General features: G+C 60.3%; 1 protein-coding gene across 6 annotated transcripts in view; it reads right to left on the bottom strand.

Moving 5' to 3' along the window:
- The window catches only part of LMF1 (lipase maturation factor 1), a 55,368-nt gene extending 30,580 nt beyond the window's left edge, over positions 1-24,788 (bottom strand). The window contains exons 1-6 of one of the 6 annotated variants that reach the window (XM_085018078.1): positions 22,831-24,626; positions 21,895-22,178; positions 21,621-21,753; positions 20,865-21,102; positions 19,602-20,202; positions 16,388-16,468 (exon numbers count right to left, since the gene is read on the bottom strand). In XM_085018078.1, the coding sequence (XP_084874204.1) occupies positions 16,388-16,468; positions 19,602-19,653 (133 nt within the window). In that variant the 5' untranslated portion in view covers positions 19,654-20,202; positions 20,865-21,102; positions 21,621-21,753; positions 21,895-22,178; positions 22,831-24,626. Of the gene's footprint in view, positions 1-3,653; positions 3,821-12,179; positions 12,281-13,787; positions 14,006-16,387; positions 16,469-19,601; positions 20,203-20,864; positions 21,103-21,620; positions 21,754-21,894; positions 22,179-22,830; positions 24,627-24,730 lie in introns of those variants that run through there. The other 5 variants (XM_085018082.1, XM_085018084.1, XM_085018081.1 and 2 more) reach the window with 5 other exon arrangements.
- Positions 24,789-27,336: the final 2,548 nt, after the last annotated feature.

The following is a 27,336-nucleotide window of genomic DNA, read 5'->3' as shown; positions in this document are numbered from 1 at the left end:
AGGCCCCGGAGGAGGCAAGGCCGGGGCCGCCCGCCTGCCCGCCTGGGAGTCGGGCCTGTGCCTCACTCGCGCTGGCTGGAAACTGCCCAGCAGCCGGCAGAGCCCGCACGGGCGTGTGGCGAGGTCCCCAGAGCCCGCCTTCTCTGTCACCTCACTCGGCACAGCCGCGCGAACAGAATGGGAATGTGCAGTCTGAGTGACATCAATCACGGCGACGTGCAAGTGGCAGAGCCCAGAGACCCCCCCTAAGTGCCAGGAAGCAGGCAATGGGGACCTGCTGCCACCCTAGGGACGCATGTGTCACCTGGCCCTTCTGAACCACTGGCATTCTCCTCGCTCTGATGGGTGAGTGGGCCCCCCCTCCACCTCATCAGAGCTGGTTTCCAGGCTGAGGCTGGAGCTGCCTCCTTGCTGGGCGTCCCTCCGGGCACCAGCGCCTGCTGGCCCGCTGAGGAGGAGAGGGTGGCCTGCACCCACCCGCCCTGCTTCCTCTGCTTGGGCCCCGCGGGGGCAGCAGCTGTGCGGCCGCACAAGGAGCACATTGTCCGCCGCGGCCCCAGGAAAACAAGCCCTCCTCCAAGATGTGCAGGCCCCTCCAGAGGGACAGGGAGCCCGGAAGGTTCCACCCACGGGGGGACGTCCCGCCAGTGGCTTTGGGAGGGTGGTGAGCAAGTGCCCGGGGGAGCTTCCATGCGGTTGCCCCCACCCACTGCTGGCTCGTTTCCCATAAGGCAGCCCACACAGGACAGCGCGTTTGGGACGCATCCTTGTGAGACCGGGGTTGGGGCTCTGCCCTGCACGTGGACAGAGGTGGTGGCCGCGGGGTGGAGATGTGGGCGTGGTAAGCAGCAGGGGACACGCGGGGTGGTCCACTCCTGTCCTGACCGAGCCCAGGACTGGCCATCGGCGGCGGCCTCCAGGTCCCAGAGCAGGCGGAGCCCCTGCCTTGCCGTCCGTGCACCCGAGGGCTGGCCTGGCCACAGCCTGGCTCGCTCAGGCGCTCCGAGCAGGGGGCTGCTCTGTGGGCTCGCCTCCCGGCCCGGGCTTCCAAACCACCCTCTGAGTCCCCGGCCTGGGGTGCCCGCCGTGTGAGCAGGAGCCACACATCGAGTCTGAGGAATGCCTGCGACGCGATGCACTCAGGTCCTTGGTCTTGGGCCCGACCTGTGACCCGAGGCTGCCCCGGCTGCTCGGCAGCAGGACGCGGACGTGGCGCTGGTGTGGCTCTTCCCCCGGGTTCTAGGAAGGGTGAGGACTCTTCTATAGAAGATGAGAAACCCTGCTACGGGGCAGCCCGGCGACGCCAAGCACAGCGAGCAGGGCTCCAGGGCGGATGCAGAAGGCCGGCTGCTCCTCCCGGGAGACTCTCGCTGACTGTCTGCTCTGGACGTGGACGCCCGCAGACCGGCTCCAGCCAACAAGGGGACCTGGGGGGCTCAGCAGGTGCTGTGGTCACCCAGCGTCAAGGCCTGGATGCCAGAGGCCTCGCCGCTGACCAAGAAGGAAATGGGACCCTAAGCAAGCTTTCAGGGCTGGGGCCGCCTGATGGCGCTGACACTGCCTGGAAACTGTCACCGTTCCTGAGGAAGAGTAATTAAGCTGCGCAGGCACGGCTCCTCAGAGATGACAGCACCATCCACGCTGTGAGCAGGAGCCCATTAGCTTCACGGTTACAAGCGGGAGGGGAGAGGGCGCATCACGGCTGACAGCTGTCACTCCTGCCTGCGTCCCCCGCCCCACCTGGGAGCACAGCCTAAGTCACAGCACCTCGGCCCTCTGGGCAGAGCAGCCAGCGCTGCATCACGGATGGCAAAGAAGGGACCTTCTTATACCTTAGAGACCCGGTTCTTAGGCCCCCTGTCCCCACAGGTGCCAACGCCCGGTCTCTCAAAGAGACCGAAGCACGAGATGAGGGGTGACAGGGCTGCTTCGGGAGCGCCTGGCCTGGCCCAGTGTCCCTGACACCGTCTGCTGGGATGATGGCTCACTGTGGCAGCGGCGGGACGTGCTGGGCCCTGCAACAGCCCCTGGGCCTCACGACGGGCACACGCCCGGGTCCAGCGTGGCTCCCGGGGAGAGGGCGGGTGGGGAGGTGGGGGACAAGGCGGGCAGTCCTGACTTCATTCACCATGCACTCCGGTCCCTGACCCCTTGCCAAACTCAAGCAGCGGGAGAGGAACCCAGACTCTGCAAGCCCCCAACACGGGGCCGGGAGCCTCAGGACCCGAGGCCCTGAGCACAGCCGGCCCGCCTGGTCCAGGAGCACCGCCTGTAGCCGGCTCCTCAGCACGTGCCCCGCCCCAGTACTCGAGGCCGGTACAGTGTGTCCTCAGAAGGAGAGCCCTCGGGACTGAAGTCTAACCCTACCCCAACCCTGACCCTGACCCGACCCCCGACCCTCCAACCCTAAGCCCCTAACCCAGCTCCATGACCCGACCTAAAATCCAGCACTGTCCCTAACCAGAGCCCTGCCCTGGGCCCTACAGAGCCCTGGACTGTCGATCTGGAGCCCCGCCCTTCCTCCAACGAGCGTGCAGCGCAGTGTCGCCCACGGCCCTGGGCTGTCCCCGACTAGGGAGCCCGGCACCTTCTCGATCAGAGACCTAAGTGTCCCAAACTAGGGCCCTGATCTGTCCCTCATGAGGCCCTGCACTGTCTGAAACCAAAGCCCTTGGCTGTTACCAACCAGAGCCCTGCTCTCTCTCTCGAGTCCTGCCCAACGAAGGCCCTGGACTGTCTCTAACTACGGTCCTGCACTGTCCCTGACTAGATTTCTGCCCTGTCCCTAAACTAGAGCTCTGCCTTGTCCCGAATGACATCCCTGTCCTGTTCCTAATGAGAGGCCTGTGCAGTCCCTGACAGTGGCCCTGCACTGTCCCTATCTAGGGTCTTGCACTGTCTCTAACTAGAGCCCTGATCTGTCCCTAACTAGGGCCCCAAGCTGTTTCTAATCTAACCCTGCTCTGTCCCCGCTGAGGGTCGGCTGTGCTACCGCATCCCCCCCACTTTCCTGTCCACAAGCTGTGCTCGAGAGCAGGCGTCGCGCCACTTGCCGCGCCTGTGTGTGGGCTATCCCATGTGAGGGAGACTGCGTTTTGAGGACAGAGGGACGGCCAGTGTGCCAGCCCCCTGCAGCCTGGCATGGAGGTGACCCCGCCCCAGCAGGGGCTCGGGTGGTGAAGAAGGCATGGCAGCCGGAGGGGTGCAAGGGAGGCCCCGCCGACACTGCCCCTGAACCGACAGCCCCCCTTGCCACCCAGACAGGCAGGCCCTGGGGGAACCATGAGCAACAGTGACCCTGCAAACACTGCGGTCCAGAGGGCACGACTGCCAAATGACTCGTTAAGACGGTTTCCTGTTTCATTCTGACGAAACACAACAAGAGAGCAGAGAACAAACAAAAGGGAGGTCACAACAGCAGAATGGAAACTTCTCTCGCCAGGTCCAGCACGGCCCGGGGAACAGGCACTCCTGTCTGCTCTTCGCCTAGACAGGGGCCACACAGGCACGGGACCCTCAGCCTCTTCTGGCCTCAAACCACCTGGCCTCGCTGCCCCTGCCTGAAGGGACAGACTGGGGCCCATCCTCGGGCCCAGGAGGAACTGAAGCCTGAGGCCCCGGGACGCAGCCAGGCTCCTGAGCACCTCCCCTACCTTGGCCCCTCACTCGGTGGGTGATGGGCCTGCTGGGCCTCCTGTGTCCCCGCCCTTGCCTGGAGCCACGTCTGCCCAGGAGTCCTCAAGAATCGGCGGGACCCGGGCAGGCCTCTCGGGACAGGAGCCCCATCTGTCCAGCTTCCTGGTCACGTCTTGTGCATGTGACAGTTTACGCCAGAGGTCAGGCGGCAGACAACACACGTTTTCTCTCAAGGAGGTGTTTTGCAAAGAGCTGGCTGAAGGCTTCCTGCTCTAAGAAAAAACGTCATTTAAGTGGCCTGCTCCCAATCAGGCAGCGCCTGGCAAACTGCCGATCTGTGTTTAGGGGTGTCCTGGCCGCCGCGGGGCAGGAACTGACCCGGGTGACCCCCGAGGCGGCTGCCCGCCCCTCGCAGCGCCTCACGGTGCTGGGCAATATTCGGTTGCCATGGCAACCGGCCCTCCGCACCCAGGCGTGCCCGCCACTCTGACCCGTGCAGGTGTCACCAACTAGGCCGGAAACAAAATCCACGGTGAGGACCTCAGCTGGCTTGGCTGGTGTGGGGCAAACACGGGAAGGCTTCCTGTCGACGGAAATGAGAGCCGGCCCCGGAGGCTTTTCAGATGAATAGATTCCAAATCTTTAACATGTATCAGGCTGAAGGGCACACGAGGCCTTACATGTCTTTGTCTTTTGTTTCCCGCGCAGGAAAATCAGCCAAAGCACGTCTCCAAGTGCCTTGGCGGACGGGAGGCGATGCGAGGTGCCTGGCACAGCCGTTCCGGGCGGCCCGTCTGCTGGGCTGTCTCACCTGCCTGCTCCCCAGGCAGCCCGGGAGGTTCGTGTGTCCACAGGCCCTGCACGGGGCAGCCTAACACCCAGCACCACGGCGGGCGAGCTCCTGCCCCCGCACACTCGTGCCACGCACGTGGGGGCCGCCCTCACCCCACGCTGCCCTGGTGCCTGCAGACGACCTGCTAAGCCCACAGCCACCCAGGGCCTCCCCCATGCTCATGAACCTGGGGCCGGCATCCTCAGGCTGCCTGGGCAAGCCCTGGGACAGGCTCGCGTGGCCAGTTAGGACAGAAACGCCCACCCTGGTCAGCAGCGCCAGGGAGGGTCGGCGCATCTGGAAAGGAGAGCATCACTCACCCACAGCCAGCAGGCACCCAGGTCAGAGGTCAGGACAGCCCTCAGGCCTCCGCCCCCCACGGACTCCGTGTCTGCTGGGGGTCACTGCCGGGGACATGCCCGTGTCTCCCTCTCCCCCGCCACCTCTGGAGGCTGGTTGTCTCTGGCCCTCCAGGGAGGTCAATGTGACGGGCAGCTCCCCGGAGGTCAGAGGCCAGGACGGCTGCTGAGGGGCAGAGTGCCCCACAGACCCGCCCCAGGCAGCATGCAGCCCCTGGGATGACAAGGGGAGAAGCGGGCGTCTCAGCACCGCTGCGGGCACAATCTTGCTCAGAGGTCATGTGCAAAGGAGCCTGCATGGTGCTTTAGTGACACAGGGCGGGGCAGTGACAGCTTCGGGCATCATGTCCCTGATGCCCTCAGAAGAAACTTCCAGAAGCGTTTTCTTCTTCTGCTCAGTGTACAGTGGGAGATGAGGTTCCAGCTGATGCAAGCCATCATGGGGACACGCCATGAGTGACCCACAGAGAGACCCACAGGCAGAGGGTGATGATGACCAGGGCCCAGCGACCACCTGACCCACCCCTCGCTCTGCCCAGGGGGGACCTCCTGTGCTGGAGACCCAGGTCCCTTAGGCCTCTGCTCCCAGGGCCCGTCCCTACCACCCTTTGCTCAGGTCTCCGCTCAGATGCCACCTTCTCAGGGCCTTCCTTGGACCTAACACTGCAGCTGGGCTCCATCCACCCTGGCACTGCCTGCCCGGCAGCACTCACCGCATACTGCTTATCTCGCCCGCTTCACCCCACACCCCGCCCCGGACCCGGAACGCGAGCTCCCAGCAGACCAAGCACCCACAGCGAGCATGTTCAAGGCTACAACAATGAAATGAAAATACACCCCTAAGACATGAAATGAGAGAACTCGGAAGAGAAAGAGAGCTACAAAGAAAGGACAAAATCCAGAACTGAGAAAGAAAATGTCTGGCACTGAAACAGAGCAGACTGGAGGCCAAGAACGCAAAGGTGGCGAGCGTGATGGCAGCTCAAGCAAGACCATTCGACCTGCGAACAGGGACTTAAAAAGTGAGTTACAACAAAACAGACTTTCAGGAACTGGTGAAACAACATCAGAAGCTCCAACATACGTGCAATTGGAATCTTAGGAAAGGAGAGAAACGAGGAGGAAAAAACTTTGAAAAAATACTGGCAGTAATTACCCAAACTTGGTAAAAGACCCAAATGATAGATTCAAAAGCCTCAGGGAATCGCAAGCGGGATAACATCCTGCTCAAAACGCCATGTGCAGGCACATCACTGTCAAAATGCCGCGAAGCAGAGACAAACCTTCGGGGCGCCCAGAGAGAAGAAAGGCACGGGTGGTCAGAGGACAGCCGACAGGAGCAGCAGTGACTTCTCGTCAGAAAAAATGGGGGCGAGAGACAGTGAAGCGAGGCAGAGTCTTGCACCTGATGGAACTGTCTGTTCTGAGATGAGAGCCAAGCATCCAGAAGCTTTTCAAACTGCCAGAGACCCCAGCAGCATGCATGGGAGGGGCTGGGCACAATCCGAGGCTTCGGGAGGAAAGCAAGCCTCGGGCGATCTCAGCGTGAGGGAGGCACCCCCCGCGCCCTCGGCAGGACCACGCGGACTGCCCGTCCAAGGGTGGGAGGGCAGAAGGCCTGCGTCCCCGACCGCGCTCAGGAGGCACCCGTAAGAAACACACCGCTTCTCTCTGACAGCAATCGAAGAGGTAGGACTGTGACTTCAAGGCCTCATGTTCGTGATGACAAATGGACAGAACACCGCCCATCGTTACGGAGAGAGAAGCAGGTGAACCTTCTCTAAGATCTGCTTTCAGCTGGGCCACTTTACTTCCATTTTCCAGAGAGGCTGGGTCCCCCGGCTGTCACGCATACAGCGAACTATGGCCTAACCCGCGCCTCGGAGAGCCAGCACCTCCTGTGCGTGAGGACAGGGCACAAAGGTCCCCAGGAGGGTGTCGACGGAGCGGGCCCTCTGGAAAGGCAGCAGGGAGCCCGGCGCGAAGCCGCCTGTCCCTCCTGACGGGAGCAGCAGGTGCCAACAGACCAAAGTGCTGAAGCTCCTGCCTGGACTCAGCCGTAGGGCAGACCCCTCTCCTCTGCGTACAGGGGGTGGCGACTGGCTGGGCACAGGGGAGGTTCTGGGCGAGGGCGGCCTCCGGCACCTTGACGAGAGTCTGGATTCCCGTACAGCTCTGCGCCGCTGCCAAAGCTAATATGGTCCAGGAGCTCCTGCTGTGGCACAATGGGATCGGTGGCGTCTCTGCAGCGCCAGGACACAGGTTTGATCCCTGGCCTGGCAAGTGGGCTAAAGGATCTGGTGCTGTCGAAGCTAAGGCAGAGGCTGCCACGGCAGCTCGGACCTGATCCCGGCCTGGGAATGCCATATGCCGCAGGGTGGCCAAAAGAGAAAAAAACAAACAAAAAACTAACGAGGTCCACTCAAGACCCGCCCATTTCACTGTGGATTCTTCATCTGGGCAAAACCCTGAACATGCACTGAGCCCTGGTGAATGACCTTGTCTGCAGAGTGGTCAGTATTTAGGGACAGGGTACTGACGACAACACACAGGACGGGCTGGCGGTGGCAGGGAAACGACGAGATCAGGTGCACGGCGACAACAACAGACAGTAAAACACACACTGCAGAAGCTGCGTAGTCCACAGACAGGTTTTTAACACACCGTGCTTTCAAGTTTTTGTGTGCTGGAAGTTTTTCACAAATGATTTTAAATGTCTGTTCAGCACGGTGGTGGAAGTCTTAGTCACTGCGAGAGTGGAAAAGGTATATAAGTTTAAGTGTTAAAGTGGACGAAATATGACTGTCTACATAGAGAAATTAAAAAAACCCAAGAGAATCTATAGAAAACGAGTTCAGCCGTTGAGTGGCGGGAACAGATGCCCAGAATCCTCTGGGGCGCTTGGGACCCAAGTCCTTCTGAGAACTAAGTGAGGGGCGTGTTCTGACTTCCCCAGAGAAGTTGCATTTAGAGCAACCGAAGAGTTAACGGGGAAAGTTCCTTTGACTTAACCCCCCGCTAACAGGAGCAAACAGAACCAGAGCACTGGCCCGCGCGGGCCGGGCGGATGGACGAGTCCAGGCCATGACCAGCACGGCGGCCGAGCCGGGGGCCCCGCCGTGCAGCTGCTGGAGAACCTTCTAACGACCCATCGGGTGGCAGAGAGAGGGGAAGGCAGGCCGTGCCTCCTGACCAGTGGCCACAGGGAGTTGCGGCAGCCCAGCAGCACCCTGGCCTGGAGCAAAGCTGATGCGGGGCCTGCGGCTCTCCCACTAGCGCGTGGCCCGGGGCAGCCAGCCCAGCGCTCCCACACACCCACGTCCCAGCAGTGCCGAGGAGGGCACGTCGGGGAAACGCGTCTGATCCTGATCTGGACGTTTGTGAGACGACCGGCTGTGCTGGGGCCACCGGCATCCGTGAGAGACCTCGGCCTACGCCTTCAGGAGTGGGGATGGTGTTGAGACCCCGCGGCTTGGGAAGACCCCATCTTTCAGAGGCGCACAACGAAGTTATTTCCAAGCAAAATAACACACTGCCTGGGGCTCACGTCACACAGCAGAGCGGGAGGGTTCGCCCGCACTCAAAGACGGCTCCTCTCGGGAGCTGCGGTGGTGGTGGCGGCGATGGCCAGGCTTGTGGGCTCCCAAGGCCACTCTTTGCTTTCAAACATGTCTGAAGTTTCTTTAAAATCAAAAGCTACAGAGGGCTTCGAGTACGGGCGAACCCTCCCACTCTGGTGGTGCAGGGGGTTAAAGATCTGGTGTCAGGCAAGCGCGGTGTGGATTCGATCCCTGGCCCAGGAACCTTCATACGCCTCGGGGGCAGCCAAAAAAATAAAGGAACAAAAGTTACAGAAAATTCCCTCATCTTCTGCTTGGATGTTTAAAACTCCCCACAAAGCAGAAGCAAACTGTGAAATGCTACTTTTTACACTGTCATTTGCTGTAGAAGCCAGACGTACAGTGAGTACAGGAATAAGCCCTTAACAAAGACTTTTTGTCTTTTTCTAGGGCCACACCCGCGGCATATGGAGGTTCCCAGGCTAGGGGTCCAATGAGAGCTGCAGCTGCCGGCCTGCACCACAGCCACAGCAATGCCAGACCCGAGCCCTGTCTGTGACCCACACCACAGCCACAGCCACAGCCACGCCAGATCCCTGACCCACTGCATCAAACCTGTGTCCTCATGGTTGCCAGTCAGATCTGTTTCCACTGAGCCACGACAGGAACTCCCAACAGAGACTTTTTTAAATTTCACGGGAAAATCATTAAACGTTTCAGAGGGACACAGAAGATTAAAAAACCCAACAGAATGGGCATGCCTTTCACGGAAGGTGATGGACGCCCTTCGAGCGGCTGCAAGCCATCACTCTGGGAGCTGCAGTGGCGTCTGACTGCACCACTCAGGTACAACTCCCAGAACAATGAAAGCTTTTTTTCCAGAATAAAACAGGAGATGTGTTTTTCTGAGCGACTGATTTCCTGGGGTTGGAGGCTGAGATGGGGCTGATAAAAACTTCTTTGTGTTCCGACTTGGAGGTGCAGCAATTGCAGCCTGAGGAAGGCGATGTGAGCAGAGCCAAATGCTCTGAGGGTGGGCACCTCGGGGTGCTGGCTGCGTGGGCCCTCCCAGCACCGAGCGGGGCCTGACGCAGGGCCTGAGGGAAGACACGGGGCCCGGGACTGCGCCCACGGCCACGTGCTCTCCGAGTCCTGTGGGGCTTTGCTCCAGCGCAATGTCCGCTTCAGAAGGAGGGGCACCCACCCACCCGGGGCCTCCTGCTGCCAAACCAGAGAGTGGCTGCGGCCCCACTGTTCTCCCCCTGGGGACTGTGACAAAGTGACTGACTTAGGCACAGTCACAGGGGAGAGGCAGAGAGCTGTCCCCTTACTGAGGAAGAAGGGCCAGATGCTGGACGGCGTTGACTGCCCCGGATCCAGGTCCCGAACCAAGTGGGGGGCGGGGGAGGCGGATCTCAGCAGCGAGTTCAGTCAGGGCTGGACCTCTGAATGTACTTTGCTCCTCCACCCGCAACAGCGCTTTCACCAAATCAAGTCCCGAGACGCATGATGCACTAAGACCTTCACGTAAGCCGCTGACAAGCCACTCGCGTGTGCTCGGCGCGCAGCAAGGGGCCGTGGCGCGGAGGGTCCAGACGCCACGGCCCGGGGGGGCCCCGCGTGACAAGCACCGAGGCTGTTTCCCAAGTCAGGGCGTTCATCCCAAGCCCTGCGGCCTCTCCTGAGGCGGATCAAACAGCTCTTCCTCAGATGAAAGGCGACGTCCTGCCATCAAAAACTACAAAACCCAAGACACAGCACAAATGCAATGAGTAGGAGAGGCCGAACTCGCCAGACCCCGACGACGCGCCAAGAGCCTGGCGAGGTCCCAGGGACGCCCACCCGGGTCCTGCAGGCCCAGCGGAGCGCGTGGCAGGGCGCGACGCTCTTTGCACCCGCACTCCCCTGACTCTGCCCCGCAGCCTTGACGCCTGCAGGGGGGCGGCCCCGGGACCCTCAAGGCCCCGCCCTGCCTGCTCCAGACAGACCTCCGCTAAAGACTCTCTCTCCTCGCGACGTCTGTGGGGTCCAGACAGCCCTGGCAGCCCCTCCTGCTGGGCAGAGGTGCAGAGAGCAGGTCAGCCTCGGGACTGGCCAGAGACTGGTCCCTACTTGGTAGCCTGAACCTCTGCCTCTGAAGACCTCCATCCTGACAAGTTCCAGCACGCAGACCTCCATCCTGACAAGTTCTCTGCACCCCCGCCTAGACGGGACCTGAACCTCCTCTGCACCCCGCCTCCGCCTACAGCTCGCTGAGGTCCCAAACCAGGGAAGGCGCGCCTCCAGCCCGGGCATCTGGCCACTGCGCCCCCGGCTCCGGTTTGAAGGGCCTGTCGTGAACTCGAGCCCCACGCGCCCTGGCCCAGCTCACGTCTGTTCACCTTTGACTTCATTTTTCATTAAAATTGATTTATTAAAACGAATACACTCATCGTCAGTTGAAAGCAGAAACGTGCAGTGAAGACAAACCCAAAGTAGACAAAATGAAGTGACCTGGTCACCAAGAGGCAACTCTGTCTGGTTAAGCCCTGGGTCGTGGATTTCAAAACCGAGCTGATTTTCGCAGAGGCAGACGGCAGACAGTCCACGCTGCTAAATGTGTCCAGGTCTCCCTGCCTCACCCGGGGCTGCGGTCGCTAAAGCCCCGGAGAAGGAGGAGGAGGGAGACGCACTCCGGGGGCCAGCGGCCCACCTCCTGCCCCACTGGCTGCAAGGGCTATGCCAAGCCTTTCTGTATGTTCCTGGTGCTGCCGCAAGGCAGGGAGCAGGCGGCCAGCAAGCACAGGCACTGAGGTGGGGGACCCTGCAGCCACCCGCCTTCCAGGGAGGTCCCACCAACACACCCGCCCCTGTGGCACTCGGTCCCCAACCCCTAACCTGTTCGGTCACGAGAAAACACAAGAAGCCCAATTTGAGGGACATTCTGCCAAGTACACGACCAGATCTGCGCAAAAGTGTCAAGGTCATGAAGAACCAGGGACATCTGGAAACCAGAGGGGACAAAGAGGCTTGAGAGCTAAAGCAGTAGGAGGACCCCAGAGCTGAAGGGGCACCGGTGGCATGTGACAGTGTATGCAGTCAGTGACCAGTGCTGCGTCAGGGATGTCCCCTGGGGGGCTGGGCAAGGTGCCCGGGGGACTCTCAGCCGTCTCTGTAACCTGGAAGCTACGCTGAGATCTTTGCAAGGTGCCGTTGACACATTTCACCAGGACAGGCTGCCTGAAGAGGGCGGGGCTTGGGGCCCGCGGGCAAGGCCGTGGCTCCAGGAACCGGCGGTGATGCTGGGCTCAGCGTTCCCGGCTGGGTTCAGGATGCCAGGAGGAAGAGGTGCCTCCTTCCCAGCCCGTGGGCGGACGCTGCGGAGGGCTTCTCGAACTTCCCCACACACCATCGCCCAGACACTCCCAAACGCACGCGCACTTCCACTCAAACCAAAGGAACCCAGGACTCGGACCTCTGGATGTGCATGCGGGCACTGCCGCGGGGCCTTCAGGCTGCGGGCAGCCGGGGGCAGGCGTGAGCTGCCTTCCAGGCGAGGACACCTGCCTTCCTGGGACACCCTGGCGGGCTGAGTCCTGTGCGCACAGGCTCCCGCTGGCCGGGCACCATGGTTCCTGGGCAGGGCCCGCTCCATGGGGCCGCTCGCTGTGGGGTCGCGGTGCCCAGCACACCCGTGGCTGGAGCAAAGCAGGGCCAGGGCTGGCCTTGCAAGTGCAGGAGGGGGGCGCATCCCACAGCAGGAGCAGCCTGTAGGGAGGCCTCATAAAGGCCAATGGATGTCACAGATCTTACCCCGAACCCCGTCTGCAGGAGAGCAGCTAACATGCCCGCAGTAAGTACAGGATCCTGCGTGAAAGAGATACGCCGTTCTCGGAAGGGGAGGACACAGCCATCAGGAAGAGATGTGTTTTAGGCACTTGGGAACCATGGCCAGTACTAAAGCCGCATCGGTGTCTGTCTCCATTCAATGAATCCACACAGACAAGAGCTGCTATTGTAAGAGCAACAAAGCATGGCTTCCTCGTTTAAGATTTCTGTTTTAAAATATCAAAGCATTTACAAAAGAAACTGGCACGCAGCTGCTGCTGCAGAGCTAACCTGACAATGCCTCTCCCTGTTACTGTGTTGGCAAAGGGCAGGCTTGCCACGCTGTGTTCCTCCTGCCTGACAATGGGGCACTGGAGCCAGGAAGCTCCAGGGACACACTCCAGACGCTGGAGGCTCCAGGCCAGCCCGGGGCCGCGCTGCTGTCCAGTGAGACTGGGGGCGGCCCTCTGGTTGCTCAGCGCTCACAGCCACCCAGGCGCACAGGTGCTTACCTGCAGGGACGTGGGGCCGGGGCGACGGGAATATAACCAGCCTGCTCATCTTGCCTTAGACGGGCAACGGTTACTGCGGGCGAGGTACGAGAAGGGTCATCTTGCCAGGCACTTTCAGCTGCTTTACACAAATGCGATCCAGAAAAGGGCTTGAAGGGGTCCTCCCTGAGAACACTGCCCCCGGACACCAACGGGAGCCAGGCCGTGGAACCGTGGCTGCGTCTCTGGCCTCACCCAGCACGACGAGGCACTGCCGTGAACCACGAGGTCCCAGGGATGGGGTGGGGGACGCGCCAGTCAGCGGTACCGAACCTGGCAGAGGGTTAGGTGCCCGCCATCGCCGAACCCAAGGCCTCAAAAACAGGTCTCCTGGCAGTAGCTGGGCCCCAGAGACATCCTTATGAAGGGGAGAAGGCGCTAAGAGATGGCCCTGCAGGGTGTCCGATGCAGTAAAAAACAGCACTGGGAGGGGCCAGCAGCTGTGCTGGTGAATGTGCAGCAGGCTAAAGAGACAGGAGCAGAGATGAAAACCAAAGCAAATCACAAATGAGGAGGCAACTGGGGACTCAAGGAAAAGGAGTTACTGGAAAAGAATTACACTCCGTCAACAGCTCAGTGTCAGCCGTAGTTGCAGCCACGATGATGTAAAGACGGCACAGTCATGAAAGAAAAATCACGTGGGTGGTGTGGCGAAGAGCGCTCGAAGCAGGGGAGTGAGAGCAGGCAGCCCACGGAGTCCAGAGGGACGGATCGAGAACACTTCACACAAAGTGGGAGGGCAGCCCGTAAATCCATGGAATCAGAACGCACTCTCGCCGCACACAGAAATACTCACGATGGCTCAAAGACTTAAACATGAGACCCGACGCCCTGACATTCCTAGAAGAGAGCACAGGCAAACCACCATCTGACACAAACCATACCGAAGCTTCCTTAGGTCCATCTCCCAAGGCAACAGACAGAAAAGCAAAAAAAAGTGACAGGACCTGATTAAACTCAGCAGAGGAAACCATCGACGCAATGACAGAGACTCCAGACCAGGAGAAAGTAACTGCAAACCTTGCGACTGACAAAGACTTACTTTCCAAAAGATATCAACAGCTCACACCCCTCAACGGCAGCAACCAACAGTGCAACGGAAAACGGACAGGAGACTGAAACAGACGCTGCTCCACAGACGGCCCACGGGCACGTGACGAGATGGGCAAGGCCGCTCACTGTTAGAGACGCGCAACTCAAAGCTACAAGCAGGTACCACCTCGCCCCGGGCAGAACGGCCAGCCTCACAGAGCCTACAAATAGCCCGGGCAGAGAGGCTGTGGAGCAAAGGGAAGGGCCTGCCCCGCGGGTGGGGTCAGCTGGGGCAGCCGCTGTGGAGGGCAGGGCGGAGCTTCCCCAGAGAACCCGAGAGAGCTGCTGTACAGTCCAGCCATAGCAGGCCTGGGCGTGCGTCTGGACAAGACTCCAATTTGAAAAGACACATGCGAACCCCTATGTTGGCAGCGGCACTACCCACAATGAACGAGACACGGAGACAACGAGACATCTGCCCACCAACCGCTTAACAGATAAAGGAGAAGTGGTACGTGTACACAACGGACTCTTCCCGGCCGTGAGACAGCACAGATTCTTGACCCACTGGACGCCGCCAGGGCCACACCCGCGTCCATGGCCACGTGTCCGCTCGTCACCGCAGAGCCACTGCAGCAACTCCAGGACCAGCGATGCTCGCCCTCCGTGAAGTCGGTCAGGAGGAGACAGACAAACACCACACGGCATCACTCACATGTGGAAGCTAAAATGCAACAGAAAAGACCCTATCTACAAAAGAGAAACAGGCTCCGACACAGAGAAGATATGCGCAGTGGCCCAGGGCAAGGCGGTGGGAGCGGGAGGGGAGGCTGGGTCTGCAGACGCAAACCCGCACACACAGACAGAGACGACCAGGCTGCTGTGCAACCCGGGGACCCATTCGCCATCCCAGTGACAAATCCGAATGGACGCCCGCTGAGGCCCAGTGGGGTCAGCAGGGACCCTGCAGTGCCAGGACGCCAGTCTGATCCCCAGCCTGGAACAGGGGTTCAAGAATCTGGCGTTGCCGCAGCTGAGGCGCAGACCTGGCCTGGGAATTCCACACGCTGTGGGGTGGCCAAAGAAGAAAAAAAAGATGAAAAAGAACATACACGCGATTGGATCACTTTGCTGTATAGCAGAAACTAACACAACACCGTGACTCAGCTCTACTTCCATGCGACGCCTATGCAAAGGAAAAGGCGTCACCTATATAAACGTGTGGGCAAAGTGCTCACGGGGGTGAAGGCGCTGCCTGAGACCAGGGCGAGGGCACGGGCACAGGAAGGCACCCTCCTCCTGGCAGGAGCTGTGGACTCCAGCTGGAGTTTCGAGTCCACTCGCAAGTCTACCTTAACGAAAGATAATCAAAAGGACACCCTTCGGAGCGTCTCATGTGGCCACAGTGTAATAACATCAGAGACTGGCCAACAAACGGTAACCTGTAAAGCCTTAGCCGTCTGGTTTGGAAGTTCTGCTCTAAGCAGCACTTAGGCCAAAGGGGCAGCAGCACCGGACGTTATAAAACGGCATCACCCGACCAGCTTCTGCACAGCAAAGGAAACCCAAATGAGAACAAAAAGACAACTTACAGAAGGGGAGAAGGTAGTTTCAAATGATGCAACGGACGAGGGCTTAATCTCCAGGATATACAAGCAACTTGTACAACTCCACAGCACAAAAGCCAACCACCCAATGGGAAAATGGGCGAAGGACCTGAATAGACATTTCTCCAAGGAAGAAGTACAGATGGCCAACAAGCACAGGAAAAAATGCTCAACATCCCTGATTATTAGAGAAATGCAAATCAAAACTACCATGAGACACCACCTCATGCCGGTCAGAATGGCCACCATTGATAAGTCCACAAATAACAAGTGCTGGAGGGGCTGTGAAGAAAAGGGAACCCTCCTGCACTGCTGGTGGGAATGTAAACTGGTACAGCCACTATGGAGAACAGTACGGAGATACCTTAGAAAACTATACATAGAACTACCATATGACCCCGCAATCCCACTCTTGGGCATATATCCGGACAAAGCTTTCCTTAAAAAAGACACATGCACTCGCATGTTCATTGCAGCTCTGTTCACAATAGCCAGGACATGGAAACAACCCAAATGTCCATCGACAGATGAATGGATTAAGAAGATGTGATATATATATATATATATATATATATACACACACACACATACAATGGAATACTACTCAGCCATGAAAAAGAAAATAATGCCATTTGCAGCAACATGGATGCGACTAGAGACTCTCATACGGAGTGAAGTAAGTCAGAAAGAGAAAGATAAATACCATATGATATCACTTATATCGGGAATCTAATATACGGCACAAATGAACCTTTCCACAGAAAAGAAAATCATGGACTTGGAGAATAGACTTGTGGTTGCCCGGGGAAGAGGGAGGGAGTGGGAGGGATCAGGAGCTTAGGATTAATGGATGCAAACTGTTGCTCTTGGAATGGATTTACACTGAGATCCTGCTGTGTAGCATGAGAACTATGTCTAGATACTTACATCACAACACAACATGCTGTACAGTGGAAAAAATTTTTAAAATAATTAAAAAATAAATTAAAAAAAATGGCACTACCTGCCACTGTCAGAGACACGGGGCCCTTAGGTGACAGGTACACAGGCAGAGGGGCATGAGCCCGGGTCTCCATGACTCTGCCTGCAGGTAAGAGGAAGAGAAGATTAATGAGTTAATCCAACTCAGGATCTTAGAAAATATTAAGCCCCTTCCTCCTGGGAGGAAGCTACCTGTAAAAAGTAAAAGTTAATGAGCCAAAATCCATTTTAAAAATCCCATAAAACGCGTGTTTTGAAAGGACTCATCTGGCTGTTGTGACACACGAGGAGCACTGAGGCAGGACCACAAGCGGCGGGGTGGGGGGGGGCAGAGAGGTTTGGGGGGTGCAGCCAGCGGCCCTGGGCTGCAGGACTAGCAGTAAGACCCAGAAAAAGGGGGGTGGTGAAACCGCCCTGGACAGCTAGGGCACCGCCCCCAGGAAACTCCCACTGACCACGATGCTACCGTTACCAGTGACACTGTGAAAAGGAAATGCCAGGCAAACATCCACAACACTTAATAAAAATAAAGGGTCATTTTGAACATTCCTGACAAAACCTGCTCAAAGGGATTCAGCACTGGACCTAAGAATGACAGCAACAAGATGCCTCTTCAGGATTCTAGAATTTGGCACATCACAGAGGGTGAGCAAGGCTCAGAAGGAGAACCAGGTGTGACAGGAGGAAGCTGGAGCCAAGTGTGAATCACCGTGTGGACAAGAGAGAAGACTTTAAGACGCATTTCCCTCCAGGTGCCACTAGGCGATGTGCACCAGGTATCACCCAGCGCGAAAGAGATGCACATGACGTGCCACCTGGGCAGCTCTAGCCCAAACCGACGTGTGCGTGTTTGTGGGTGATCCGAGCAGGCACCAGAGGCAGGAAGGTGTGAGCAGGCAGGCGGTGGAGGCGGGCAAGGGCACCGCCGGTCTCCCTTGGCGCCCAGCCCCTCGCCTGCTGCTCCGTCTGCGCGGGCGCTCCCAGTGACCCGGGAGAGGGGCCAGAGAGAAAAGAGCAAGGGCACGGCCTGCTGGCCGCAAGCACTGAGGAGATGCGGCCTAGAGGGGCGGCCACCTAAGGCCACTCACAGCGAGAACACGGATGGAGCCGTCTCCTTCCCCCTGGAGCTGACCGCTTCTGCTGGGTCTCGCGCGGCCCCAAGAGTCACTCAGCCCACACCGCCTGTCCTTCCCAAGGACCTGACCAGATGTGAGACCCAAACCGACACTGCCCAGCAGAGCCCCCAGCCCCGGGAGTAGCAGCAGTAGCTGGCAGGCGGGAAGGGATCAAATCCATCCCAGTCCGTGAACAGCAGGACAGGCTCCCTGGAACGGTCCGCAGGCTGGTGAGCTCCCAGGACAGGGCGCGGCTGCCTCTGGTTACAGGAATAATTTAATCATGAGAAACCACTTTCTTGGACACGGGGCTGTGGGGAGATTAGACGAAGCATGAATTAAAGTGGAGGATATGAGAACCAGGCGAAGCCCGGAGCCCTGGCCAGCAAGGGTCTGGAAACGGTTCGGTGGACTTGCTCGGGCCAAGGCAGCGCCGAGCCGCGAGGCTGGCTAATCACTTCCGGCAGGCAGGTTCCACTCCAGCACCAGCGGGTTTTAATAAAAACTTCCAGTTGGGCCAGTAAACCCCTCATTACGTTGTTTTTAAAGCATGAATTTAAGAGCAGTAAGGGTCAAAGGGAGCATTTAATCTGCAACTGCTGGCGGGAGGAGCTGCTGTGACAGGGAACGTGGGGTCCCGGTGTCAGGCCACGTAAGCAGCCAAGGACCCCCCTCGACCTGCCTGGAAGCAGACTTCACATGCAGGAGGGCAGGTGGCCTGCTTGGCAAGAGCAAAGCATGGCGCCAGAGGGACAGTGGCAGGTGACACAGCGGAAAAATGGCCAGTCAGCTCATGTCCCCACCCGCTAGCCAGGCCCTCCATGCCCGCACACGACACACTGCCCCGCCACACTGCAGCTCCCCAGCCCCTCACACCTGCCCCACGCCAGAGCCCGCCGCGCTCCTGCTCTTGGCAATGACAGGTCTTTAAGCCACTGAGCGAGGCCGGGGATCAAACCCGCATTCTCACAGATACTAGTCAGGTTCTTCACCTGCTGAGCCACCACGCGAATGCCCAGCAGGCTTGTCTTCAACGCTGTGATTCACTCTGTGTGCCTGCGAGAGGACGGCTCACCCGGACAGCTTGACCCAGGTCAGGCAGCTCCTGACGTCTCGGTCAGGGCCCTGCTCCCTGAGCTGCAGTTCGCAGCAGGACGCCCACCACGAGCCCAGACCCCAGGAAGCCTCTGCACTAGCTGACGGTTTTCACATTAGGATAAAGCAAGACCTTCTCCACTGAGCTTCTCAATGAAATCAAGGACCCCACAATGTCCGACGCTCAGCCTCGCAGGCCTGTGGTGAAGCAAGGAACGCTCCGCTCCGTTCCTAAAAAAGACCTTCCCAGGCCCGGAGCCCTTGGGAACCCTCCCCCGAGGTCCTTCCACACCCTCCTGCCCCCGAAGAAATGGGACACGGGAGTGGGTCCCTGGAGAGAATACCCCTAAGAAGTAAATCGGATGCACTCAGGCTCCGGGGCTTCCGACAGGGGCACTGGTGTCGGGGGTGCAGATGGGGAGGAAGGTGCCTGGAGGTCACCTGGCTGGAGGTGCCACCTACATACACCGAGGTGCCTCAAAATCAAATCAAAGAAGTCACAAAACACTCTCGAGGCCTCAGAACTGCCAAAGTAGGAGTGAGACCTCGGGAGAGCACGGGCTTCCTCGTGTCTGTCTGTCTGTCTGTCTAGGACAGTGCAAGGTGGCCGAGAGCCAGAGCTGGGATAGACCCTCCCCCAGCCTGGCCAGTGTGGATCCCCAGCCCCCGCAGTGGGCAGCACAGCCTTCCCTGCCCGCGGCCTGCCGCCCAGACCTGGAAGGGGCCTGGGTCTGAGCACTCCGAGGGGCTCAGGGGATGGCCCTGAGACATGGACTGCGGTGGCCCTTCACTTATCCTGCCCTCGGCACACACGGCAGAGCGGGGTCCCCTCCCTGGGGCCTCGCCACCACAGGGCTCAGCCACAGGCCAAGAGCAGCTTCGTCCTGGCAGAAAGCCCCCAAAAGCCCTTCCTGGAAGCCCCAGCTGAGCCGGACCTGTTGGGTCCCCGCATGGTTTTCCAATGCATGAGACCAGCGGAGGTCTGCAGAAGGTTCCCAGCCCCCAGAGGTCAAAGAGCACACTTACTGCAGGGGAGCGGGAGAGGCCTCCCTCGGAGCACACAGAACGGCAGACCCATCCCCCGAAGGCCGCCAAGCCAGGGGGGCTTCAGAGTGCGCGGCAGTGGTGCAGCCGCCGAGTGAGTGCTGGCGGACACCGATTTCCTGCGTTCACACGGCCTCTCCCGCAAGTGCGTGGCCACCTGCAAGTGGCAGCACGAGGAGGGACGGTGGCGGGGGCCCCAGACTGGAGGCAGTGGGACATTCAGAGGCTCGGCCTCCCGAAGCGCTGGGTCTGAAGGAAGGGAGCTGCCAGGAGGAGGGCTAGCAATGTGTGCACTCCAGGCAGGAGACTGGCATGCACCAGGCAGAGCCAGCGCCACGTCCGGAGGAGGGGTTGAGCTTAGACCCTGCGCCCTGGGAGGGTCGGAGGAGAGTCAGGCCAGTGGAGCCCCCAGGAGAGACGAAATGAACAGTGCCACCCATGGACCTCTTCACAGCCATGGACAGTCCTCGATCTCTGCGGCCACCGGGCGCCTGAGCCCTCGCTGTGCTGCAGTAGTTAGGTTGGAGCCCAGCATTTTCTGCATCTCAGCAGGCAACCCAGAGAGGGGCCTCGTGAGCAAAGACTGAACAGAAGAGAAGTGGACATAAGCACAAACGCGACAGGACGACAGGTGCACTGGGAAAAGCCAGTTCTCAGTGGTCACCCCAGAAGTGGCCGAGGAAAATCCCAAAGGCCTGAGGTCCCTTTCGTCTGGCTGCCCTGGCCCTGGGGTCACAGCTCAAGCATCGGCCGCAGAGAGCAGACAGCACAGGAACCCAGCGTTCCGCGGGGCCCCCCAAGGGAATGGTGTTAACCCCAGTTACCCCTGCGGCCGGGGAGGCAGCAAAGGCTTGTGCAGAGCAGCCAACAAAGCCGCCAGAAGCACAAAGCCAAGACCCGCTTAACGCAGCGCCCGCCAGCGACACCCCTGCCCGCGCCCACACAGACTCATACTGCGTCCACGCGGGGCCGGGAAGCTCCGTGGATGGAGCGTGTTCGCGGAGGCTCTGGTCCCTGCTGGCCTCAGTGACCACCAAGTCCTCTGAGACAGAAGGGCCCAGCCCGGGACCGGGGGGCACGCCTGTCAGGCAGCGAGACACTTACTAGAGCGCCAGCCCCTCCCTGGGACTCCACCACAGGCCCCATCCACCCGCAGGCCCCCAAACACGCAGGCAGGGCTGGACGTTCTCCCCTTGCCAACTGGGAAGCCCTGTACCGCGTCACATAAATCAAGAGACCTCTCACCGGGGTCCCCCGGATGCGGCCACGCCGGCTCCTCGAGGGGACTCTGGCCGCAGAAGAGCGCGGCTGCGCGGGAACCTGCCCTCTGTGGAGTGGGACTAACGGGTTACGTGAAGTCAGACGGGTCACAAGGATGCGGTGATGACGGGGCCAGGCTGGGTGTGCACACCGGGCGAGAAGGTCTTTCTACTAGTTCAAGGCTCATTTCTTCCTTTGGAATAAAACCACCACTGCACAGAGCCTGCATTTGGAGACAGGGATCCCACAGTTCCCTACATGGGGGGGGGGGCACTTCGATGGATGCTCCCCCGGCCCATCAGTGACTCCAGCCCATGACGTGCTGACTTCTTTGCTTTATATTTTAAATTAGAATTTTTGCTTTGCTCTCTACCCTTTTAAGGGAATTTAAAATCAGGAAACATTCTGTATTCACTGTCATCTTAAATCCTAATGCTCTTCTTTCCCCAGAGTCGCCCGAATCCCCGTATCACTCGAATCCCTGTAACGCCTGCCAGGCTCCCTCCGCGTCGCGGGACGACAGCTCGGCCGGGCCAGGGCCCCGGTGACAGTGGCTCCCGTCCTCGGCCGACTGAGTCTCCAAGGAGCACTGCGGGAATGACCGTCCCACCTCTGGCTGCGCTGAAGCCCTGCCCTCTCCGGTTGTGGCTGTTCTGACTACGCTGTTTATTCATGAGCTCTCAAGTTCCTGAACCTGCGGCATTTTGCTTTTCCCTCCTTTGGAGACAGTCTTGTCTTTACCTCTTCGAAAACTTCCCTGCCCTGCTCCTCTCTCTCCTGCTCCGGCTCCCGGTCTGTTTCCCATCGGCGTTTCGGTCGCGTGTCTTCAAGTCGGCTGATTCGGTTCCTCAGCTGCGTCCACTCTGCAGCAGATCTGTTCTGGGCGTATGTGTGTCTCTAGTGATTTCTCATGATGTCAAACCCGGGGTGTAGCCACAGGACCGGGTCTGGGTCTGCACCGTGGCCTCAGGGCCCACAGGCTGCGACCACCTTCAGCAGGGCTACTGCTACCCACCGGCTGGGCGCGGGCTCTGGGGCCAGACTTTCTCGGGCTCGTGGTCCCTCTCTCCGGCGCAGCCCCGTGTCCAACAGCGCCGGGCGGGTGGTGGGGAAAGGGCTTGGCTGGCCCGGCCTCAGCAGGAGAGGATCGCGTGCCACCTCCCATCCCCAGGGACAGGGGCGCCTGGCCTGGGTCTGCCGGCGGGACACGGCCCCCCAGAGGCAGAGGGTTCTGCTTCAGGCCCTCCCTGGGGTGTGTGGGGTGGTGGCCCTTTGCCAGGGGTTCAAGGCTTCTGCTTCCTGTAAGGGGGAACGCGCGGCGGTGGGAGTGGTCCGTGGCCATCACGCCCTCACACCCCAAGAAGACCTCTGTGGGCCCCCGCCTGCCCCAGCCGTTCCTGAAAGCCTCAGGGGAGGGCCCCTGTGTCTGGGGACAATGGCCCCTCCTCATCCTCTGCCCCCGGTCCCAAGTGAACACCAGCGGGCATGGGGCACTGGGACCCCTGGCAGCACGGCATACCCCCTGGCTGGTGGCGCCGGAAGCCGCGGCTCTGGGAGCCGACGTGGCTCTCCCCGCGGTTCAGGCGGGAGGGAGCCGGCCACTCAGGGCAGCAGGATCTCCTCCCTCCCTCCTCGGAGTGCTGTGTGCGTGGAGCGCGGGGACCTGCTGGAGCCCGGCGGCCGCCTGTCCACCTGGGGGTCTGTGTGCTGAGGGGAGGGGCCGAGTCCCCGACCTGTCCCGGGACCCTCCACCTCCCCGTAGAGGACGATGCTGCTCCGTGTCCCTGGACGCTGGCCGACGCCAGCCCGGCCGCCCAGCCCTCGCAGCACGGGCTCCAGGCCGTCCCATCTGCACCGACAGAGCACAAGGACGCGCTGCCTCTGACGTGGCTCCTGGGAACTGCTCGGGCTGACTTCTGTCTTCTGTCCAGAGGATTCAGCGAGCACTCACCGTCATCACCCGTCTGCTGGTGGCCAGCGCCCACTCCATTTCTGACTTGCTAGAGACCTCAGCCCGGCCCTTTGGAGAGCACCTCCTGAGCCGCATCCGTCAGTCTTCCTGGGACAGGTTACAAGGTCCATCCCCCGCTTCTCAGATCCACTGGAGTTGACCCTGTGCCATGTTGCCGGGCACAGGAACCTGCGTCTGTGCATTGGCCCTGCCCGTCATGGGCGCCCCCTCGGCACATGCCGGTTACTTCAGGAGCCATGGCTCATTCTGCTTTACACGCTTCAGAAACACACATCAGGAGGAAGCGGGAGGAGGGCCGCCTGTACGGCTGTCCTCCTACAGCCCTGCACCTGCACCGCGCCTCCTTGGCGGGGCACCCTCTGGCCTCAGCCCTGGAGGCCACCGGGTGCAGGAGCTGGTGACACACGGGGGCCTGGAGAGCCCGCCCTCCCGTGGTGCTCAGCACACGGGCCCCTTTAGCCCTTCCCGCTCCGGCCTGGCCGCTCCTCCCTGGGCCTGGTTCACCTGCCTGGCGACTCCTCCACCCGCCTTCACCCTGTCCCTCAGCCCAGACAAGGTATCTCCAGGTCTGAAACCGTGACTCCTCCCATTCTTCCCGCGTCCCGAGCCCGCCCTCACTCCCGCAGGGCAGCGCGTGCCTTGCTGCGAAGGCTGGCATCCGCTCGCCTAGTGCGCAGCCTCCCTCGACTGCCGCTCCAGCCAGAGGGGTCTGCCACCCCGTCTCCCGCCTCCCGGGCCGGGGCCACGTCTGCCCTGCACAAGCGCAGCGCTGGGGTCACCAGGACGGGCTGCGCCCCCTTGCAGAGCTCTCAGCATCTCCTCCGGATCGGCTCCTGTGCGCGGCCCGGCTGCCCAGGCCCCTTGGCCGACCAGGCCCCTCGGCTGACCTCTGGGCAAGACGGACGGGCGCCCCTCAGAGCGCTGAGGAGGTGGCCTCCGCCCGGCTCCCAGGCAGGGAGCGGCCTCCACTCTGGCACCTGCAGCCCCCACACACCAAAAGGGAACTCTCAACACAGGGAATAGAAAGGCCACACACCGGTTCGCCCCCTGCCGCTGCATCAGCTGCGCGACAATAAAGGAATCCGTTTCCACCCTCTGGCTGGACCACCAGCTCCAGGTTGTCCATCTGGCTCGACCCAGAAGGGCTGGAACAAGCTCTGAGGACTGACGCGGGCAGAACAGGAGCCCTGACGCAGGGAGAAGGCACCACTGAGGCACGGCGGAGCCCGTAAGGGGACCGGCCCTGGACCCCATCTGTCCCGCAGCCACAGGGACGAGAGGGTGGTGGGAGGCCCCCACCCCGAAGTGGACCTCGGAGCCCCCCTGGGAACCTGAGCTGCAAGGACCCGCCAGGGAACCGCTCTTTCCTGCTCCCCGAGACCTGGGAGGACCCCGGAAGTGCATCAACTGACGAACCTGCTGTGTCCCCAGGGCTGCCTGGAGGCCTTGGGACCCAGGACAGCTGTGCCCTCAGCCAGGCCTGCCCTGGTGCTCTGCCGGCTCTGGGAGCCATGCCGGGGCGGTGCTTCCCACAAGCACAGGGGAGGACCTGCGGTGTCCCCGCAGGGAACAGCAAAATCCCAGGCCTGCGGGTGCCCACGGTACCCTGCTCTACGCAGCGTGCCCACTGGGGACAGGGAGGCCTGGGCACAGAGGCCCTCCGCCAGCAGAGGGGGACGACCCATGACAGTGTCATGGGAACGCCCGCTGGGGGTCCCTGTCCAGCACAGGACTAAGGGCCGCACGCTGGGCCTGCTCGAGGCCCCTGGGCAGCCGTCAGGGGTGCAGGCCAAGGGGAAACGTCAGCAAACAGGATGGGGCAGCCACAGGGCCGATGAGAGGCGCCAGGACAGCAGGCAGCACACGCGGAGGTACGTACCCCAGAAAATGCCAATGCGGGCATACTGTCCTATGACTGTCACTTACCAAATGAGTACCTGAAAGACAAAAGGAGAAAAGTGCCCTCAATTAGGCTTCTTCCCAAAACCCTTCAAACACAGGTTTCATGTTACTGCGCCCAAGAAAGAGCAGACCAGCGTCCACCAGCCTGAGCAGGCGCGGGACACGGAGGACACTGCCCTGCTGAGGGGGCACGACCTTGGGGGTCTGGACGGAGGCAAGGGGAGGGGACCCCTGCCCTAAGGTCATGAGTTCAGGTGCAGGTGAGGGGAGACCAGCTTTCAGGAGTCTCAGTGGCAGTAAAAACTGGGGACCCCGGCCCTTGGGTGCGTGGAGGTGCAGGTGGGGGAGGCCTTCCCTGGAGGGTTAGCGTGGAGGTGGAGCGGAGAGGAATCCCGCCCTCCGGTGTCTGAGTAAAGGCAGAGGTGAGAGCAGACCCGCCCTCGGGGTCTTGGGGGAGGTGATGCTGCGGGACCATGGCCCTCACGGGTCTGACGGGAGGTGAAGGGGAGGGAATCTCTCTCTCAGGTGTCTCAGCAGAGTCAATGCTGAGAAGAGACGGGCCCTCGGGGCTCCGCGTGGAGACCAGGTGCAGGGAGGGCTACCCGAGGGTCAAGTGGACCTGAAGGAGAAGGCGGCCTCGCGGCTTTGGGAGGGAAGGGCAGGGTGAGGGGATGCCTGCCCTCGGTCTCTACGTGGAAGTCAAGACAGGAGACCTGCTTCCAGCTGCCTAGAGCTGCCCCCAGAGGACTCAGGGCAGGCGGAGGTGGGGGACCCGCCCGAGGCCCCCCGGGCAGCCGGAAAGTGAGGAGCATCTCCTCCTCCCGCCCCCACCCAGGGCCACGCTCGGTACAGGCCACGCCCAGCAGCCAATCCACAAGTAAAGGGCATACTCCAGACCCCTGGACATCGGGCAGTTCTAGGGGCCGACTCCTTGCCCAGCTGAGTGTGAGTCTACACTGTCTGCAGCTCTGCACGAGATGCAACCCGCTGCAGGAATGCAGCTGCTCAGTGGGCTTCAGTGAAACACCCATGGGAGAGGGACTCGTGCGCTTCTAACCCATGCAATCAAAGGTCACCTACGCTTAGCTGTCCTGCAGCAAATAATGTCCATCAAACACCACAAAAATGTCAGACTCTGGCATCCTAAATTTCAAAGGACAGAGGAGACAACAGGCAAGAAGCCCGAGCAGAAGAACTGGAGCTCGCCTTACGCCCGAAAACACCAACATTACAGCCAAACACTGAACACCCATCCACAAACTAGACTGGAAACTCCCACAAAAACAGTTACCCCACACCCAAAGGCAAAGAAGAAGCTACATCGAGATGGTAGGAGGGCCGCTAATACAAATATAAGCAATCCTGTACCCACTGGGTGACGCAGACTGGAAAGGAACCATATTGCTGAGGCTCACACAGGAGCAAGAGTTCTGAGCCCCACGCCAGGTTCCCACGCCCAGGGACCTGGCGGGCGGGAGGAGGAGCCCCCGGGGCATTGGGTGTGGAGGGGCAGCAGGGCATGTGCGCAGGAGCTCCCCTGGGACTGGAGGACACGGAGACTCCACGCTGGAAAGGCTCACACAGGCCTTCCTGGGCACTGGGTCCCAGGGCCAAGCAGAGATGCCCCAGGAATCCGGGTCAGACCTGCCTGAGGTCCCTGGAGGCTCTCCTGGGAAACAGGGCGACCATGGCTTACCGTGGGGGAAGGTCTAAGGTCGCGGGCACAGTCATCAGCATGACCTCCTCTAGAGGGGGCCGTTTTGGAAAAGTCTACCCCCACCCATTTATGGCCGAGAAACCCCAGGCCAGACAACAAACCAGGTGGGAACCCACCAGCCCCACCCATCAGCAAACGGGCTGCCCAAGGACCCCATCCCACAGCCACCTCTAATCCCAGCCGGAGCCAGAGCCCCACCCACCAGAGGGACAGGAATCGGAGCCACCCAACAGGGGGCAGGCGGCAGCCCCTCCCTTCAGGAAGCCTGCAGCAAGCCCCCCCACCCACATCAGCCACACGGCAGGGGGCAGACACCAGAAGCAAGAGAGGCGACAACCCCATTGTCGGCAGAAAGGAGAGCGCACCCAAAATCTATACACGGTGAAAAGGCAGAGAATTGTGCCTGAGCTAAGGGAACAAGGAAAACCAAAAAAAACCAGCTAAATGAGCTGGAGATTACGAACCTCCATGAAAAAGACTCTAGACCGATGACAGTAAAGACGACTCAAGATCTCGAAAATAAACTGGAGGCAAAGCCGATAAATTACAAGAAACAACGAACAAAGAAAAAGAAGATTTAAAAAACAGAAAAGCAGAGATGGGAGTGCCCCCCCCCCAAAAAAAAGCAGAGATAAACAACACAATCACCAAATGAAAAATTCACTGGGAGGAGCCCACAGCAGAGCCCACAAGGCCCGTGAGTGAATCCGCGAGGCGGACGCCCACAGCTGAAATCCCTGACACAGGACAGAATACAGACGACAGGATGAGAGGAGGTGAGGACAGCCCCAGGGACCTCTGGGACGTTAAGGCGCCAACACACGCGAGATGGGGCTGCCGGGACGAGGGGAGGGAGCGGCCCGGAG

This window comes from Sus scrofa, chromosome 3 (genome assembly GCF_054392235.1).
Source record: "Sus scrofa isolate SSC_HxYL_T2T_F1_AM1 chromosome 3, Sscrofa_HxYL_maternal_Yorkshire_Landrace_v2.0, whole genome shotgun sequence".
In the NCBI taxonomy this organism is placed as follows: domain Eukaryota; kingdom Metazoa; phylum Chordata; class Mammalia; order Artiodactyla; family Suidae; genus Sus; species Sus scrofa.
The sequence above is the reverse complement of the archived record's forward strand: the minus strand, read 5'-3'. Positions and strand labels throughout refer to the sequence as shown.